Here is a 21,895-nt window from a genome sequence, read left to right on the forward strand (position 1 = left end):
TCACCTAATTTGTACGACCCGACGCCAACTAAATTAAATTGGAACAAAAATTATCCTTAAACGGAATAACTACAATCCAGTATATTTGTAAAATCCACATAAATCTAAATATCCCCTACCTCAACTGTCACTGTCAAGCTGAACAATCGTCCGTCAGTCTCGGCCCAGTTGAACGTTTGAATATTAGCGCGCTAAATACAATTGGCAATATCCAGTTTTGGATGTTATAAAACCGTTACGAAAATTCGTTCCGTAACAATAGGTAACTCCGCAGGGGCGGCTCCAGGATTTTATTTTTGGGTAGGCAAGCTACCGGGGGGTCTGGGGGGTAGATTTTTTGGAAATGACTAACGAAATTGTGAGTTTTTAGGCTCTCTCTGACTTAATTTTCCAAACAACTTGTTAAGTGAGTTAATGCCTAGCTGGAGGTAACAATTATACTAATATATATTTTCCAAGAAACTTAATGTAGGCCTACCTCTATAGTCTAGTCTTATGTTATAAATTTACTAAACTTACCGGTACCTGATACAGAACTCTGTTAGGGTAAGTGCACTATGTATATATAATGTATTTAGCCTAATTAGTATTGGGAAATAAAAACGACAAAATCAAATTGACGAGGCAAATCACACAAAATGTATTACACAAGTTAGTTATTCTTACAGTGTTCGAAAAAGAGTTGTACATATTATTTTAAAATGTTTAATGAATTGTTTAATTGAACCTTCTATTGAACAGAAAAATGTAACTGATGGAGTTCATTTTAAAAGGAACTTTAGTCTTCTCCCTTTTTGAGCGGCGAATTGGTCTACAACAATTTCAGGGTGACATAGGAGATTGTAGCTAATCACTCCCAAACTGTGAAGTCTTTGCCCCATCATTGTAGATCTTAAGCAGTTTTTAATTCGTCTCATCGATGAGAAACTTCTTTCAGCTGTCGCCGAACTTACAGGCATCACTAGAACAACGGACACTATGTATCTCAACTCATTGAATGAACCGAAGGAAAAAAGCTCTTTATACAGATCTTCTGTACTTTTACATTTGGAAAACATAGATTTGCCTAAGTCACACTGTGCTTTTAGTTGAATGCAAAACTCTTCATCTTTTCCCCAAAATTTAGCAAAGGAACACAATTCTTTTGGATCCAAAACATTTTGTGAGTTTGGATTACATAATGATATGCAAGCTAGAAGACTTGAATTTTCTGAGAATCTCTTTTCCATTTCTTCTGAAATATTATCAACTATGCTAAAGAGTTCTGCTTTATATTGAGTTTTTTTAGAAACATTTTCATCATTGCACGTTGATTTCCCTTTTCCGGTAGTTTCAAAAACTAAAAAGTCAGATAGACTGCTGGATGGCGTCTGCTTTCTTATAGGTCTGTTTTCCACACTAAAGTCACTCACACTTCCTTGAACTTGAAAAATGTCTTGAGCTTTTTTGTATAACTCTTCAAACTTGTCATCTGTTCGCATCTTACATAGACTTTCTATTGTTGCTTTAATAAGTCTTAAGCTTTTCCCAATGTCAATGTTTGATGACTGTAGTTGCTTGGAAAGTATGTTTAGGTAGCATAAAATTTCGTCTAAGCAAACAAGAAAATAAATTGCATCAAAAGAACGAAATTGGGTGAGGAGGCCTTTAGCTTCTGCAGCTTCTCTTGGCTTAGCTTTATTTTGAGCACATTTTTGCAGTGCCACTACAATTGAGCTAAGCTGGGTTTTGAAAAAGTTAACTCCTTTGTACTTTGAGACCCATCTTGTGTCGCTATGCTGGGGAACTTTCAACTTCTTGGTCCCACTTTTAGTTTTTACTTCAAATGAGAACAATTCATTGCGTAAAGTTGAAGCAGACTGGAAAGCATATATTGCTTCTAACAGGCCGATAGTATCACCAACGGACTGTACACGTTTACTTACATCGACAAGAACTAGGTTGAGCCTGTGAGCATGACAGTGCACATATGGGCAGGGGTTTCCCGTGATTTCCCTCACTAATGCCTGTACACCGGAAAATTTTCCAGACATAACGGATGCTCCGTCGTAAGACTGGCTGACACAGAGCTGAATATTAAGCCCGATGTGGTTTAAAAAATGTTGTATTTTGTTTGCCAGAGCTAATGCGTCCAGCTTAGTCAATTGTACAAAACCAAGAAATCGTTCTCTTATCCCTGATTCTAAAACGTATCGGCAGCAAATACTCATTTGTTCTTTATGGCCTTCATCACGAGCCTTATCAATGATCGAACTATAGACTTTGGTTCCATTTTTAATTTCTTCTACAATATTTCTTACTATTATATTAGAAGCTGCAGTCAGAATATCAGCTTGAATGTCTTTTGATGTGTATTTAGCATTCTTAGGCATGTTTATCATATCGTGGTCCAATTTTTCATTTTCAAGACACAGTAAATTAATAAGTTCCTTAAAATTTCCAGAATTGGTCTCAAGAGGCAAACTTTCAGATTCTTCTTCTAATTCTCTGTTTTCGGTATTATCTTCTTCTCCAGACTCTTCTTGTTCAGAATCATCACTGCTATCAGGGGTTCCTTTCTGCTCAATCTGGGGCAATCGTGCTTTCACTTCTCGGTGTCCCCTTAAAGCAATATTTTGTCTGGCACAAAATAATGCACTTCTGACGATAGACTTCAAGCACTCTCGATTTTTTTCAATTTCTTTTGCGATTTGATCATTGATTTTGGTAGTAACAGCACCAGTTTTTTTAGAATCAATCCAACCTTTATACTTTGAAATGCACATTTTGTGAGAATTTGACGTCTCGTGTTTATCACACATTTTGCCAATATTTTTCCAATCATCATACCCTGTGTTGATAAGGACGTCATGACTTTTTTGTACTAAAAAATGTCTACAATAAAAACAAAACACTGCATCTTTGGTGATAGAGTACTCCAGCCAAGCAACTTTATCGTACCAAATGCTTTTAAAAGATCTAGAATTTACACTAATGACCCGCCTAGGAAAATTTGTTCTTGGCTGCGTGGGCCCAGAACTACAGTCAATGCTAATGTCTATGATGACAGGCGGAGCCGCATTAGTTTTGTCCGGTAAGCCTATTGAGGAACGCGGCAGCGTTCCGCCCCGCCAAGTCCTATTAATATTAGAAGTAGAAGTAGGCCTAATGTCTATACCTGTATGAGGCTGCTGACTCTGCTGAGGCTCTTCTAACCTGGGCCTTTTATTTTACTGTCATTATCATCTGGATCACTTTTTAATTGAACCTGGACTTCCTTCACTTTTCGCTTTAGCTTCACAACAAATCTGTCCATCGACATCACGTAACATAACAGTCACAGCACACCGTATAATAATAATTCACTTCGAAACTCATGAACTGTAAATGCAGACTGACACTGACAGACTGGCAGTGGCACTGTGCTGTGGCTGTGGCGACGGCCAGTGAGGGTGAGTGAGAGAGGGAGACTTGAGCGTGCACGAGAGAGTGTGGGGGGGAGGGGGTGACGGTTCTGTGTAACCTTGAGCCCGCCCGCGCGGCCCTGCTAACAACGCCGGCTGTGTCACTACGGCTCTGGCAGTGTAATACACGGCTCGGCCCATTGCGTGATGTATGATCCACAATTCCACATGCGTTGCCCACAAATTTTTGGTAGGCAGTTGCCTACCCGCTAAAGCCGCCGCTGTAACTCCGTCTTCATAACATTAGGATACTTTAAATATTTTGTAACAAGATGTTCTCGGTTAATTATGCAGTGAATCGGTATGAATTGTGGAATTTGAGAATCATATCTTAAGAGCCCAATAAGACCGACTTTTTACCCAGCATTGCTGGAGCTCCAAAGCATCAGTTGCAATCCTTACAAGTTTATTTAAAGGCACATCATTCATTATGGCATCTAATGCATTTTCCATATCTACACCACGAGTTGACTCTTGAAGAGCCACTAAATCTAATAATTCTAATTTAACAACGAAGTCAGATAAAACAAAACGTATGAACACTGCCAATTGCGGAAAATGTGGTATATATGTCGATTCATCAAGGGCTAGGCTAAATGCAATACAGTTCTTCAAATCGTTCAATTTTTTCACATGCGAAACCACTGCGAAACTGATAAAAACGCTGTCGAGTGCGAACTAAGATTCCGGACGAATAAATACGCAGACAAAACGCATGCCCGAACGACGAAAATCGTACTTGTCTGAACTTGTATACTTACCACAGTGGAAACAATTCAATGCCAATCGTATGCGGTACGGAATTCCGCAGGTAATGCGAATTTTCCGCGTTGGTTTGGGGGAGCCTTTATACTGATGATATATCACTGTTTATATTCGCTGGCGCAGTTTTTGATGTGTCAGGTCGTTCTTAAGTTTTATACGGAAATTTACCTTATTACAAGCTTAGAATAGAATAGAAATATGCTTTATTGTCATGAAAAATTGTACAATTTTATCGACAAAGCTTATAAAAAGTCAAGAAAACAAAACAATAACAATCCAATTTACTAAAATTACATAAATCGTCAATCGGGTGCAAAATTAACCGGACACCTTAAAAATGGGTAATTTTTGATGTCTCGCAATTCCTAAACCTGTTGTCCGATTTAAGTGATTTTTTAATATGTTATAGCCTTATTCTTTCACAATACCGTTTTAATAATATTGTTGCTAAACAGGTAAATTTTCATTGTATACGAGGTGTACCAATGAAACTGTGATTTTTTCTTAAACTTCGCATCACCCTGTGGAATATTCTAGCATTTACAAAATACTGAAATTGAAATCTAACTATAGTCTCATGTTTTCTAAACATTTTGTTTTTTGATTCATTCGCGTACATTGGACCATAAAAAAGTTAGGTAATTTAACAACTAGCCATGTTTTTCATCAATACGGGGTCTTTTCAAATAAGTATGGCAACCTTTAAAGAGTAGTTCTGCATGAAAAAATAATGACAGTTTGCTTTATAAACGGTATGTCCGCAATTGCTTCGTTTCTGAGATAGGGTGTGTTGAAATTTTTTTTACAAACTGATGATTTATTTATTGCTTTAAAACCGGTTGAGATATGCAAATGAAATTTGGTGGGTTTTAAGACGTAGTTATTGCACATTTTTTGACATACAACTAAGAATTTAATATTCACCATTGGCGCGCATACGGGTAATATGACAGCTCATATTACCCGTATGCGCGCCAATGGTGAATATTAAATTCTAACTTGTATGTCAAAAGTTGTGTAATAACTACGTCTTAAAACCCACCAAATTTCATTTGCATATCTCAACCGGTTTTAAAGCAATAAATAAATCGTCAGTTTATAAGAAAAATTTCAACACCCTCTATCTTAGAAATTAAGCATTTGCGGACATAGGTTTATAAAGCAAACCGTCATTATTTTTTCATGTAGAATAACTCCATAAAGTTTGCCATGCTTATTTAAAAACATACTGTTTTGATAAAAAGCATGGCTAACTGTTAAAGTACCTAACTTTTTAACGGTCCAACATAAGCGAATGACTCAAAAAACAGAATGTTGAGAAAACCTAAGGCTATAGTTGGGTTTAAATTTGAGTATTTTGTAAATGTTAGAATACTCCACAGGGCGATGCGAAGTTTGAGAAAAAAACACAGTTTCATTGGTACACCCGGTATACAATGAAAATTTACCTGTTTAGCAACAATATTATTAAAACGGTATTGTTAAAGAATAAGGCTATAACATATTAAAAAATCACTTGAATCGGACAACAGGTTTAGGAATTGAGAGACATCAAAAATTACCCATTTTTAAGGTGTCCGGTTAATTTTGCACCCGAGTGTATTTACAATAATAACAATAATAATGAAGTTAAACAGAAGTAATCAATTGCAAAATTTAAGTAAATTGCAAATGCATAGTCTACCTAGTAATTAATAAGTTTAAAAGTTAAGCTGCTGCATATGACACCCAAATATAGACAAAAAAATGATAATAAAAATACTACTTGTGCAAAGGGTATTGTAATTTCTTAGTTATTGATTAAGAAAATCTTCTACTGAATAATATGGTCTTTCAGATAGGTAGACTTTTGTCAGTTTACGGAATTTGGGGAAAGATGCTGCAGATTTAAGTTGTAGAGGGAGATGGTTGTAAAGTTTTTTTGCGGAATATAATATAGATTTCTTTACTAACTCAGAGGACGGGGTCGGCATATAGACGTCAAACGTAGAATTTCTCGTGAAGTAGTCATGATTAGGTCTTGGTGGAAAGACATGTAGATGTTTACGAATTAAGCAAACAGTTTCTAAAATATACAAAGATGGAAGGGTTAAAATTCTGTGATCTTCGAAGTAACTTCTGCAATGTGTTGTTCTTCTGAGGCCAAACATATATCTAATTGCTCTTTTTTGTAATTTGAAAATAACATCGAATTGGGCAGCTGTACCAGAACCCCAAAAAGGAAGACAATAACGAAGATGTGACTCGAACAAAGAAAAATATGTTATTTTGGAAGATGCTAAATTGAGTTCATTCGAAACAGATCTTATAGCATAGCAAGCTAAGGATAGTTTCTTCCTTAACAAATCGATATGGTGGGACCATTTAAGGTTGCTGTCTAAAAAAATACCAAGAAATTTTACAGAATCAACGGTACTGATCTGGCTGTTATTAAGAGGTAAGGGTTGAAGGACTCCTTTATAAGACAATGCTACTGTTTTATCTACGTTACACGAGAGTAAATTAGAGTCAGACCAGGTTTTTATTGTAAGTAGATCAGAAGTTATAGTAGCATGAAGAGTTGCAATATTTGAGTTGCTCCAAGTGATACTGGTATCATCAGCAAAAAGAAAGACTTTTCCATCGATTTTGAAACTAGTGATGTCATTAATAAAGATAAGGAAAAGTAGAGGACCCAATACTGAACCTTGAGGTACCCCACATACAATGTTTTTGAGACTAGAGTCTGTATCATTTGCTCTAACCAGTTGTTTCCTATCATCCAAGTAAGATTGGAACCAATCTAAAGAAATACCTCGAATTCCGTAGAAATTTAGTTTTCTTATCAAAATGTTATGATTTACACAATCAAAAGCTTTGGCGTAGTCACAAAAAACGGTGGCAGTGTGAAGATTATTGTTCAGTGCTTGATAAACCTCATGTAGTACAGAAAATATGGCATCAGTGGTGCATTTATTATTTAAAAAGCCGAACTGATTTTGTGATAAAATGTTGTTTTAAACTAAAAAGGACATAAGTCGGGCTTTTATGAGTCTCAATACTTTTGGAGAGTACCGGTAGTAGTGCAATAGGTCTATAATTGCAGGTATTAGATATTTCACCACCCTTATGAAGAGGAATAATGATGGCTGTCTTCAGGCACAAGCTTGCATTTAGTCCTTTACATTTCTTGTCAGCAATTTAAAAGACATTTTAAAACTGTGTGGAATATAGAACAATATCTCATATTTTTTTTAATAATAACACAAAATTGAAAAGGAACTCGGTACATCTATCGATATCCACAAATAATCCTTTAAGAGCAGCATGTGGCTCGCGAGCCACAGTTGGGCTACCCCTGGTCTATACCATGATGTTAAAAGAGTTTTTATAAACAAATGCAGAAGAAATGAAAAGTAGCAAATTGATTTATTTATAAGCTGTTTCGTTATAGAATATAACATCTGGGTTTTTCTTCTCGTACTACATTTTATTTTAAGCCAGTTTACTGTCTTACCATCTTCGTCCACATTTCTGTTCTTTATTATCACCTTTGACAGATCATGAAGATCAAAAAAATCTTTGTTTTAATCCCATTACTTCATAAGGATCCTTTTTGGTAGTTCTTTGAGATCTTGCACTTTTGAATACTTCTTTCCAATCATTCATGAGAAATAGAGATCTGTTCCTTTTAGTACTTTCAATGGCAGAATGCATTGAATCGCAATTCATAAATGAATGACCAGATTCAAGAAATTTTTGCTCGATAACCTCAAGAGTTGGATGATTTTCAACACAACGTAAAAGGGCTGCTGCTACGTGCTTGTTGCGGTTTTGGCCACCACAGGTATCGGAAAACATCGTGACCCTTCAAAATAGCCCGGTCAAAACAGCCCCGTCAAAAAAGCCCCGTCAAAATAGCCTCGACAAAATAGCCCCGGTCAAAACAGCCCCGGCTAAAATAGCCCCGCCTAAAACAGCCCCTTAGAAACAATTACATAATTATTTATACAAGGTGTCCAAAAACTTTTTTTTAATTTAAATTATTTGACAAAAAGGAAGAATGTATTTAATTTATTTAATTTAAAATGCATTTTACTGTTGCCCAAAAACAGAAAAAATGTTTATATCATAAATTAACATTGATTTTCGCTTAACTTAAATGTTCAAACTTCCAAGAGGCAGGAAAGACAGGACTCGAGTTCTCTGAAAAGACAATTTTTATGTAATGTGGTTAAGATAAACATCTGAATAGAGGATAATTACCATTTCCGAAAAAATGTATTTTTAAGGAATTATTTCATGATGAATTTTGAAGGGAGCTTTTTTTTCGGGGCTATTTTGTCGGCGGGCTATTATTCCGCGGCTATTTTGTCTGCAGGCTATTTTGTCGGAGCTATTTTGTGTGCGGGATATTATGTCGGGGCTATTTTGTCGGAGCTTTTTTGACGGGGCTATTTTGACGGGGTACCGAAAAACATAGTCACGTGCGTTATAGAGCTGTCAATACCCTCTAAGTATTTAAGAAGAATGGTTCCTATTTCATTTGCGCCTCTCTGTCCGTTTATTTCATTCCAGCAGAAACAAAATCCTTTGTTTCCTTTACCTCCTTCGTATATTGCGAGATTGTATACGCATAATTTTCGGCTATGCGGCAACCTTGGGTGCCTATAAAAGTAGCAACAGCCTGAAGATGCCGACATATATGAACTACTGCACCGTTGCGCTTTGAAGTTTTCGGAGGGGTCGGGGTCGATAGATAAAAAAACGAAGAAGAAAATTGAAAAGAAGACGAAGAAGAAAACGAAAAATTGGACGCCAACCTACATACGTAGGATTTTACCGTACCTTACCTTACCTTATAGATACACCTCAAACCGGAACTAAATGAGTGTTATAAAATTAACTTTTGTAGTGATTATTAAAAAATTTAAATGTAATAAAAAAAAATGAAAATCGTAAAGAAACGAAAATTTTAAGCATTTATTCTACGTTAAGTCGCACAATAACACAAAAATGGACAAAACATATTCGCAATGCCAATTCAGTATGAGTCAGTTCTTTTAGTCGCCGGCACTGGAATTTACTATGCATTAACACTAAATTATATTAAACGTAAATATAGACCTACAAGATAAAAAAATCACAAAGCCGTAAAAATATAAAACCTAAAGATCTGTATCTGTTGGTATGGAAATTACTACTTAATCTTACCTTCGCAAAAGCACCTAGTGCACCTGTTATTGTTGTCAAAAAAAAAATGAATTTACAAAAAATAAAAAAATTAAAACTGGAAAACTAAAACAATGGCAGCACTGTAGGTTTTATTGGAAGATGCTGAGCTCAACAAATTCCCGGTAGTTAATATTAAAATATACATTAGCTAAATACATATACGATATACCATTTCTTTATTTATAAAATGAAGCATAAAAAAAGGGAAAGTTAGTTCGGTCACCACTGGACAAAAAAATAAAAAATTAGGACAGTCTATGCATTCTGACAAAGTCCGATATTAAGAAAATATCCACAAATAAAAAATTAGGACAGTCTATGTACTCTGACAAAGTCGGCTATTACACGAATCTGTCTTTAAAAAAACACTCTTATCTGTCGAAGTAGGTACTTGAATATTCGAGAGTCAGATTAAAATAATTGGTTACCTGAATGTAGCAACGGTACGTTACTTTAGCACAAAAGAAAAATCGCCAGCGGTACTATATACCATTTCACATCCCACGAAGAGAAGGCGGTAACGGGAACCAGCAGAAGGGCTTGCACAAGACACAAACGGCCCAACAACCACACAAAACACGAGTTGGCACGGTAAACTCGCAGACCAACCCTAATCACTTTAATATTTATTCACAAATCCTCTAGATCATCCACCACTGCACAAACTCGATTTATTTTTTAAAAATACTTAAGGATGGCCACAATAAAAACGGAAAACCTCGATTCTGTCTCAACGGTACTATTCCGCCATCATCCCCAACGTAAAAGTGCTGTCCCTCTTCACGCGTCAATAAGGGTCGATTTTCAAAAAAATCCACCCCCGCTCTGCGCCCAGCGACATCTACCAAGTCAATTTTTGGGTGTAGCTTGGTTGCATACTCAGTAGTGCATATTGCATGTTTTGAAGGTTTCAAAATAGCTACAGCTATAATACAGTTGCCCTATATTTGAAGTAGGTAGCTGTAAATCATAAGTAATTGTATGAAAAGATTCAATTTCTTTAGTTTTCCTTTTATTGGCATCTTTCTCTCTGTTACTTTCTTTTTTTCTTTTAATATGATCATCATAATTGTCTTTCAATAATTGATCATCTTTGTTGGATTTGTATTTCTCACAAATCAAGCACTGGTCCTTTTTAGGGGTAAACAAGGATAGGTTGTATTGAGTACAAAAAATTTTTCTGTAAATTGGACAACGAACAGGTGTGACATGTCTTTTTTTACAGAACACTAAGTATAAGCTATACATTTTGAGGGTGCTTAAAGTTGAATCTAAATATTGACGCTTACTAGATTTCCTAACATAATGAGGAAGCATTCGAGGAAAAATCTCAATATGTTCTTTAACAAGTTTAATATTTTCTTCACTTGCTGCGTTGCCGGGAGTTTCGTGTCCTCTCTGGTCGTTTCCACCAAATGTTCCAGTTGGAGCAATATGTGTTAAAGCAGTATTGATTGGCCCGTTTGATATACACAACGTTCTTTCAAAAATGTTGGCACAAACTCGAAAACTGTTGTTTTTTTGAAAATAATATTGTTTCGATAATAACCGCCTTTTACTTGAGTTTTCCAGACGTCGTTTTGGTATTTCTGATTTAACACTTTGAATAATATAATCCTTTTGTCTTTTGACATCTGCTAGTTCCCAGTAAGCTTTGCAAATCAAGATCCGGTCGTCATTGGAAAAATGGTGAGTACATTTAAAACGACAATTAGTACAATATATTGGTTTCGGAGCTTTTGCAGGTTTCGAGCCAGTTTTTGTCACACAGGTTTTACACTCGGATCGTAGTTATTTAGCCTTGGTTTTTTTTCACTTGTCAACTTGTACCTTTTTCCATCTACGATGGTTACTTTTAGAGAAATTCAATTGTGCATCTTCTTCAGAACTGGATGCTTCTTGAGACATTTCGTATTCTGGATCTGCATCTGAGTCGTAACATTCATCTGAAGAAACATCATAATCAACAAGGTGTGGTTTATTCCGCTTGTATTTTTGTAGGCTCACCTCAATAGAAGTAGATGTTTTTTTGAAACAGTTATCATCAATGTTATAAGTTGATGATGTGTACTGTGGAGAATTAGATGTCTAAAATATTTACCTCGTTACCATTAGTGGAAGTTGAAGGTAGCTATTCATCTAACCCCTCATTAATTGCTTCAGATTTGCTTCTGGTGCCTGCAAAAGAAATAGAAAGATAAAATTTCATCGAATAGTATTAACACTATACAATCAGTTAATAATATTCATAGGCACCCATTCCTATGGAAAGGGGGGGCGTGCCCCCCTTTCGGGCGCTCTAAACTCTAAACTGTATATTTTTATCCAACATATACAAAATGTAATGTGCAACATCTTCACGTCTGACCCCCCTAAATATTTTTAATGGGCGCCCATGATTATATTATAGAAATGTTAAACATACTTAAAACACAATTTAGTAGATTTTAAAAAGCTTCATCGATTTCTTTTAATTTGCCTTGTACCTATAAACCAAATTCCTGTCAAATTGTTTTTATTATTTGTTAAAATAGAAGATTCTTAAAAATTAAAGAATTTTCTATAATGTAATAAATTGCGCTATTAATACTTACATCAGATAAACTTTTGCAAATTTACAAGATTCGCATACTTCTTGATGTCATGATGACGACTTAAGGCCATGGGTACATAATTCGCAAATATTTTACGGCTTTCCCTACTTTTTCTGTATTTACACGACAAATTACGTGTAGTAAAATTCACACTGGTACGGATATGTAAACATTACTATATAGAATGTCATTCTACTTGAAAATGTCATCATTAACTTAAAGAGATGGCTTTTGAATGTTCTTGGATAACTGCTATTTGTATAATTGCCAATTATTAATTCAGTTAATAAATTTGATAATTTTTTCACCAACTATGTATTCAGTGATTGTAATAATTTATAAGTAAAACATAAACTAATACTCAATCGAGAAAAGAGGAAAAGTGATTTTTTAATAATATATTGTTACTATGGAACGCTTACAATTTTGAACATCTTTAACAACAAAATACTTGGATCACAGAATATTATTATCCTGATGTATTCTCTGCTTGGATTTCCCCAAATAATACACAATAAATAACTTTTTATTAAGTTCACGTCTTAAATCAATTATTTATCAAATACACTAAGTATCAATATTATTTAATCAACATCTCAAAATATTCCCGATGCCATGTCAAATATTTAAAACTCTCACTGACAATATGCTGACAATATTCTATTCGACTGAGTGCGTTGTAAGACAAAGATAGATTTGGAAAATATTACCACGGACATTGTGTTAATTTTTTCGAATCCTGAAAAACCAATAAATATTTTTGAAAAATTTAAACGCAGAATGAAAGACTAAATTATTACCGAGGGCCGAAAGTCCTTAAGAATAAATAAAAAGTTTATTTTGAATGAGATATTTGAAATTAAAAATCACACTAAATTTTCTCTTAGTTTTTCACCCATGTAACTTATTAAAATAAACATAATAGAAGTTGAAGTACATGAAGTAAAAGTCAGACTTACTCTCAATCTTTATTATATCTTTCGCTCTTTAAAATGTGTAGAGCATCTTCAGGTCAAAGGTAACAAGTTACAAAATGCTACAAATAAAAAACCAGAGTTAGACCATTGTCTGGTTGTAAAAGATGCTAAAGATCCACAAGATCAAGCCAATCCTGAATAACATACATAAAAGTAGCGAAAAAGCATACCTCTGCATATGCATGCAAACACGGGGGGGTGGTAAAAACGTCCCCCAAACTCACAAACACATGCAGAAGTATGCTATATATAATCATGCAATTATAACGTGTCGTACTTACATTCGGGTACAAGGAGCTACTAACTCAGTATTCACTATCATGATGTTTCTATTAAAATTATGTTAACGGGATATGGTGGAATAGATGGAGGATGCAGCAAAGGTAAACAAATTTATGGGATTTAGGAATTCTTGAGGGTGATGAGATAGTTGGTGTAAGTCAACCAACAAATCTGTGCTTGTTATTATGTTTGTGTAGTTCAAATTAGTGAATGACATATATACAATTTTAATGTGTATTGATTTTATTTCTATGTATTAAACAATTTTATTTTAATTTTATTTATATTTATATATATTAAAAGAATTCTATTTATTAGTAAATGTATGATTGACAACGTATGGATCAAAAATGTGGCGAGTATTTATTGTGTATGTTAGAACTGGATGTGCAGTTGTAAACTGAATAGTTAAGGTCAGTACTTGATCTTTGACGAGTATTGTTCGTATAGGATTATTGTTCGAATAAGAGTTGGTAGATCGGAAAGCTTAAAATTGTAGTTAAAATACTATATTAGCAGTCAAATAATAAATAGCAATAAAAGTAAAAGTGAATGTGAATTAAATCAACAATGTAGGTAAATGAAACAACATTATAAATTAAAGGGTGGAGAATTGGAATAGATAGAACAAAGGAATTAAAATATAGTACGATATAATTGGTTGTGAATTGAAACTATGTTTTAAGTGATATAAGCTATGGATAAATATTAATAATCTATTGAACCAGATAAAGGAAATTAGTAGTAAATTATATTTTCGGGTATACCTACATTGTGTTATAAAATTTCGTCAATAAATAAATAAATAGCTAATTAAGTAAATTCACCGCACAATCAAACATATAGAAACACACAGGACAAAGGACGATACAACAGATAATGAGGGAATTGGGTTGGTCTGGAGCACTAACCGTCAGGCCGTGATGTCGGGAATGTGTGGGCTCCAAAATTATATGGGAGTGCATGCATTTCGTTGCATCATGCTATGGTACGCTGGACAAGCCATACAGTCTGTAGTCAACACCCCGATGTATGAGCGGGAACAAAAGGTGAAAAATACTCATACTCTTATGAGTCGCATCTGGCGAGTTATGAGGGCCTTCACATTTTACTCTCTTTCAACTTGTCTTGAGTAAAATTTCTTTAATCTTTCCTATCGGCCTCATTTGGCCAATTCTTACTTTTTCAGACCCCGAATGGCTATTAGGTTTCCGAGGGCAGACGGGTCACTATTTTTTACTTCTATCACTCTATCAATACTTCTCACCGAATGATTGCCGGTATAAGCAATCCCCCACTTACTGACCAACGGCTTCGGGCGGATGATTTGGTGAATGGTAGGGCACTCTGTTGTCCTGATACCGAGAAATCGGTCTCAAAGGCGGAGGAACCAGGAATGGTCAACGGCATCAGGATGTAGAAGACCAGGTGAAACCACTACATTAAAGATCCTTGTGGATATCTCTAGTACAGCTTCATATGACAGATAAGGAAACTATGCATACATTTAATGATCATCGACTTCGGAATCCAAGATCCGGCAGGGGAGGAAGATCACAACGAGACCACGGGGCCTCTCAGGTCGTCAACACACGAAAACCCCGTGTCGTGGAAATCCACAAGATAGCTACGTGGAACGTAACAACTATGTTTGAAGGTGCAAAATTACAAAATATTCAGCTAGAAATGGCCAGACTAGACATTCCTATCCTAGGTATATGCGAGATGAAATGGCTAGGGTCAAACATATTTGAGAGTAATGGATACATTGTATACCACACGGGAAAGGCAGAAGGACCCAGACGTAACGGAGTCGCAATCATTGTCAAAGAAGAAATTCGTAACTATATCCGAAATTTCGTCCCCTTCAATGATCGTATCATGATGATTCAGCTGCAAAATAAACTGCTGAATATTAATATAATACAAGTCTATGCACCAACAGCTGACAAACCAGATGAAGAAATTGAGCAATTCTACAGCAAAATTAAACAAATTCTCCGGAGCACAAAAAACATAAAGCTACAATTATTATGGGAGACTTCCAACTCAAAAGTTGGTGCCGAAATCACACAAGATATAACCGGAAAGTATGGACTTATAGAAAGGAACGAAAGAGGGCAAAGACTAATACAGTTCTGCCAAGAAGAGAAATGCATTATAGCAAATACTTTGTTTCAGCAACCTAAAAGACGACTATATACCTGGAAATCTCCAGCTGATCAAGAGGGAAAGATAGTCAGAAATCAAATTGACTACATTATCATTAATAGAAGGTTTAGAAACAGTATTACATCTGCAAAAACATACCCAAGTGCAGACGCAGCAACTAACCATAATCTGCTCTGTGCTGGATTCAAACTAAAACTAAAAAGAATAAAAGCCCCCACAACGCAGAAGAAACCTAATACTCGACTACTAAGAAATGCCGTAATAGCAGATGAGTTCGGAAATAAGATAAATCGTGAGATTAAAAAACAGTTAGAAAGATCTGAACAAGAAAATATCGGTCAAAATCTAGATATCATGAATTCCGCCATGGTCACCATAGCAAACGAAGTTTTGAAACCAGAAAAAGACCCAATAAAGAAAAAGGATTGGATGACCGATAAAATACTAGACCTTATTCAACAAAGAAGAAATTGGAAAAACAAAGACGAGATTCGGTATAGAGAGATATATCGACAAATAAGATACGAGGTTAAGCGAGCAAAAGAGGACTGGATGGAACAAAGATGTCGTGAAATGGAAGAACTACAAAGAAAACATGACGAGTTTAATATACATAAAAAGCTTAAAGAAATTACCTACACTCAGAGAAAAAGAACTCCTCACTTTATGAAAAACTCCAAAGGTAACATAATTCTCGACTTGGATGAAAAAAAGGAAGAATGGACTAACTATATAAAAGAGCTCTTCCTGGATACGAGGCCACCACTTAACACCACAAAATATACGAATACTGGTCCTAGTATTTTAAAAGCGGAAGTAGAGAAAGCCATCAAACAGAGCAAAAATGGGAAATCTCCAGGCCCTGACCAAATACCATCAGACTGGCTCAAACTTCTGGATGACGATAATGTCTCACAATTAACAAACATTTATAACCATATATACGAGACTGGAATGATGCCACAGATATGGTTGGAGTCTACATTTATTCCACTACCATAAAAAAACCTAATACATCATCATGTAAAGACTTTAGACTAATTAGTCTCATAAGCCACTCTCTCAAGCTACTTCTTAAGATAATTCTTAATAGAATCAAGCAGAAATGTGAAGAGACAATGGGAAACAAACAATTCGGTTTCAGAGAAGGATTGGGAACAAGGGAAGCTTTGTTCTCAATGTTAACATTACTTCAACGATCATGGGAAGTACAGAAACCAATTTACGTCTGCTTTATAGATTTTGAGAAGGCGTTTGATAGAGTTCAACATGATGGGTTGTTTGAATATCTAGAAATGATTGGAATAGATGATAAAGATCTGAGACTTTTACAACATCTATATTGGAATCAAGAAGCTTCTGTTCTGGTAGACGGCAAAGAAACAGACAAAATTTGCATTCAAAGAGGTGTCAGACAGGGTTGTGTGTTATCCCCAACTTTGTTTAACGTATACTCAGAAATAATTTTTAATGAAGCCTTGGAAGGACAATGTGGAGTTCGAATCGGGGGAGAAACTATTAACAACATCACATATGCAGACGACACCGCGATCATGGCTAGAGAATGCTCCAATAATGGACTTAACATAAATGCAACAAAGACGAAGTTACTTGTGGTTAGTAAACAAGACGTCGGCCCTATGCAACTAATTGTCAGTGATGAATCAATAACAAAAGTTAACCATTTTAAATACCTATGATGTTGGATAAACGAGACACTAAATCCGGATGAAGAAATTAAAACTCGTATAGAAATTGCAAGAGGAGCATTTATGAAACTTATATCTATTCTGAGCAACTCTCAGCTGAATTTACAACTAAGAATCAAGTTCCTAAAATGTTATGTGTATCCTGTATTACTATATGGATGTGAAATCTGGATCATGAAGGTTAACATGATGAACAAATTAGAAGCCTTTGAGATGTGGTCGTATCGTAGAATGCTCAGAATATCTTGGGTTCAACGCATTTCAAACAGAGAAGTCTTAAACAGAGTAGGTCAAGGCGAAGGTGACTTAATGAAGATGATAAAAAAGAGAAAACTTGAATATCTGCGGCATATAATGAGAGGTAGCAGATACAGTATGCTGCAGTTAATACTCAATGGAAAGATCGAAGGAAAAAGAGGAATTGGTCGAAAGAAATATTCATGGCTCCGAAACCTTCGTCAATGGACTGGCTTATCAGCAGATCAATTGTTACATGCCGCACAAGATCGAGAACGATATCGGCAAATTGTTATGGAAGCTACCCACGCCTAAAAATTTGGGCACGGTACTTAAAGAAGAAGAAGGAGCACTACATTTGATTTAATTTATTTTAACTGTATTGATTTTTTTAATTTTATGGTATCAGTTTTTTAAACTTTGTGTTTTTATAAAATTTTGAGGGAATTATGAAGTATGAAGTGTCAGAACAAGCTAGGTTAGTTGTCTAATTCTTCTTCTCCATCATGTATCGAGGGTTGTCAACATTCTGTTGTAAAAATTCATGAAGTAATATTTTATACAACCACGTTAGTATTGCTGATTCTAAATATGAATTTAATGTAATAATTACAACTAATAGTAATATACATTAACTCTATTAGACCAACCAACTATACAAGACATGCGATAATGAATTAACAGATGATTCAATTTAGACAAATTAGACAAATTACCATGTCATGGTATTTTATAGTTGGTAAATGTAATTTTTAATTTGTAGAAATTCGAAAAACGAAAACAGACACACTGACAAACGATAAACGAAATGAAATAAATATGTAATTTAAATTAAATATGAATGCATTAAATAAAAATGTAATTTAAATGAAAAAGAAAAAAGAAAAGTTAAACTAAAGTTGTGAAATGATAGTTAAAAGAACTAACGAAGAAAATTTAAAATTAAAAGAGAGAGAGAGAGAGAGAGAGAGAGAGAGAGAGAGAGAGAGAGAGAGAAAACAAGATTGGAAATGAAAAGATGAAAGAGAAAGGAAGAAATGTGGAGTTATAACGACTGTCAACATGTGTTCGGTTGGTGACATTGTATATGACGTTGACAAAACAACGTGCTAAGTAGGAACCGGAAGTATACCTAATCGTAGTGGAAGGGCATACGTTTGTAGTATTTAAATGCAGATGTTGCTTTACCTTACCCTATTATTTCATAAAATGATTTCCAAAGGTTCCAATCAATTAAGAATCACCTGTTGACAATCCTGTGGTAAGTCCAATTTCAAAAAAAAATTTTAAAACAGTAATGTTAGTAGATATCAATTAGTTCGTATGTCAGATGCCTGAAGTTGTAATTCGAAATTCCTCACATTACCTTGATTATTAATTGTTTAAGAACATTTTTGCCGGTTTTGTAAAATAGTCTGAATAGTTAAACGTATCAGAAATTTAAGAAGTTTATGATTTTGGACGTTCATATTAATAATCCCAAAATTATTATTGTTAAAACTGATGATATAACTTAACATAGTGTTTATAAGACAATTCAGAAAATACAATATGGAGTGTGTTAATTTTGTGTTGTAATGGATCAAATTCTGTATTAAATTTTGTGCAAGCGGATACCATTGCTGTGGGTTAATAAACAAACTAAGCTACCATACCAGAATTTTTCTGATTTTTTTTTAAAAAAAGTTTTAGATACCGTTGAGTATGGTATGAATTTTATCCACCACGTGGTTAGATGTTTGGTTAGCAACTAGAAGGTGGTTTATTTGTATGGAAAGAATTTGAAACCGATTATACACAAAGTTTTTGGATGATACTTAATGTGAGTATCAAAAGGATATAAGAACCAAACTATGATATGATTATTGGAGAATGGAGATCTGTTAAAGGTGAGAAGTTAGTTAAATTAAATGTTATAATGTTTTGTATCTGAAAGTCTGTATAAAATTGAAATTGAAACTATTATCTATAATACTGGCTTAATGCAGTGCATCAATTGTTTGGTATGAGACTGCTGAAATTCTTGATTTTGCAAATTAATGGACTATTGTTTAGAAATTTTTAATAAAAATATATTTTGAAGATTCTTAGTTAAGATCTTCAAAACAATTTTTAAAAATAACTAAGTTGAGTGTTCGCTATTATGATATCCAATGAGTTAAATTGTTCTTTAATTTTAGAAAAGTAATGGAGTATTGTTTAGAATTTTTTTTGTAATAAATTATATTTTGAAAACTCCTAGTCAAGATCCTCAAAATAACCATTAAAACAATTAAGTTGAGTGTTCAATAATAGAAAATTTAATATATGAGAGTTGTTCAAAAAATTTTTTGTAAGGTTTAAATTAAAACAGAATAGGCAGAGATAAATTCTAATTCTAACTGTGCATTTAATGTATGTGAATCTGGGTCTTTAAGAGATTTTAATATTAAATGTTCCTGGTTGTTCAGAGTGAAACCACGGTTACTGATGTGGAGGATATTGAAATCAGTGTTTGGATCAAAGGTATGGTTTGAGTTGCGGATATGCTGGGAGAAATGTGATTGGCCAGATGATGGACGTTCTATGTATCTAAGGTGTTCTTTCAGCCTGATGTTGAATGACCGGTACGTCCTACCAACGTAACAAGACCTACAGGTATGACAGCTTAGTTTGTAAATTCCACTACACTCAGATTTGTCACAAATGTCCTTGTTATTAAGGAAAACCAAACCCAAATTTGATATTGTTTTAAATGAGATGTTACAGTAGTTTTTGAAAAGTTTGGCAAGTTTATATGAGAATTGACCTGTGAATGTCAGCGATCTATATGGTTTTGGTTCTAATTCAACCATCGTAGGTTGTGTATAGACTTGATATTCTAGAAGTCTATTCGTCTTTTTGTGAAGTAATTTATTCACTAAGTCGACACTGTAACCATTATTAACTGCAATCTCTTGGATAATTTTTAATTCTTTATTAAATGAGGTGGATGTTAATGGAATAGAAGTAAGGCGATTGATGTAACTGTAAAAGGCTGCTAATTTATGTTGTATTGGGTGATGTGAATCTGCTGGTATAACTGTACCTGTATGGGTTGGTTTCCTTAAAATACCAAAGTCAATCGTTCCATTTCTGAGCGTTAAAGTAAGATCTAAGAAATTTAAGCTATTTGAATCATCTTGAATCTCTAATGTAAATTTAATAGAATGATGTAGTGTATTAAGGTAATCCATAAAATTGTGTAGGATGTCAATAGTACCATTCCAAATTATTATAGTGTCATCCACATATCTAGAGTAAAATTTGATGTAATCTGTGAAAGGATAATTTTGAACACTGTGCGTCGTCTTTATCACTATTTAAGCGTTTATCAAAAGTGTTATTGAGGAAACATGCAATCTTAGCATATGAACCAGCTTTTGGGATAAGTTTATTGTCCAATTGCTGGTAAAGGTGCTTGTATTTTTTGCTAAGGATGCCATGAATTGCCTCTACAACCCATCTCAGTTTTGTGACAAAGCGATATTCGTTTGCTTCAATCACACTTAAAATTAAACCGTTTTTCTTTTAAGGCAGGCATAATAACCTTGAATCCTTGACTTTCTAGGTAAGGTATCACATCCCTAAAACCCATGTCCACGATGCAGATATCACCTTTCTTATACCAACTGGATCATCCATTACTCTCAGAATAGTTGCGTCGTTTTCTTGTTCTTCGCGCGACTAGGATTACTCCTGTTTGTCTGCCTCTTATTCTGTTTCAGTTGTTGTTGACTGTCTTGTGTTGCGTCGTTTTCGGTAGCTAAAAAAGGACCAGGCAGATCTACTACGAATCCGTCAGTGGTACAACTAGTGAACGGTTTTAACAAAGGACACTTCTTCTGACCAGAATAAGACTTACGTTGATAATCATTATTTTTCCTTTTTTGATGACGTAAATATGTCCCATCAAAAATCAAAGCAAGTTCATTCTTTAAATTGAAAAGCTTTTTTAAATAAGCTGAAGTGTGGTTCATCATTAAATCATCCCTTTTAATGCTTTTCACTCCAAAATATTTCGGTAAAACATCTTTTTCAAATGAGTTAGTCACCGATTCACAAAAATTTGAAACTTTTACTTCATTTTTTAATCCGAAAACAGATGAAATAAGATTATCTGATGATCCAGTTCGTAATTTAAATAGACATACAGGGTGAGTCATGAGGAACTGTACATACTCCTACCTCGTATAGAGGCTCGTATGGGGAATAACAAATGACCATTAAAAAGTGTCTGCTCCCATTGTTTAATAATATACAGTGCGAGTTTCGCATTTTGACAGAAATTTGTATTCGTCATAATTTTTGAACGGTCAGATCGATGTGTCTCTTATTTTGGTCAATCGTTTCACTATTACCACCTAATCAACTGATTTATACAAACGAAAAAAAAATCAGGTCCGGCTTCAAAAAAATTAGTTCGTTTGGGTCTTAGAAAAAATTTCACCCTGTATACGCTTTTTGAAAACTAATATGAATTT

At 34.6% G+C, this 21,895-nt stretch overlaps 1 protein-coding gene across 1 annotated transcript; it reads right to left on the bottom strand.

Moving 5' to 3' along the window:
- Positions 1-761: 761 nt before the first annotated feature.
- On the bottom strand, positions 762-2,210 carry LOC126891349 (uncharacterized). Its single transcript, XM_050660527.1, has one exon. The coding sequence runs from the start codon at positions 2,208-2,210 to the stop codon at positions 762-764; it is 1,449 nt and encodes a 482-aa protein (XP_050516484.1).
- Positions 2,211-21,895: the final 19,685 nt, after the last annotated feature.

This window comes from Diabrotica virgifera, chromosome 9 (genome assembly GCF_917563875.1).
Source record: "Diabrotica virgifera virgifera chromosome 9, PGI_DIABVI_V3a".
NCBI lineage: Eukaryota > Metazoa > Arthropoda > Insecta > Coleoptera > Chrysomelidae > Diabrotica > Diabrotica virgifera.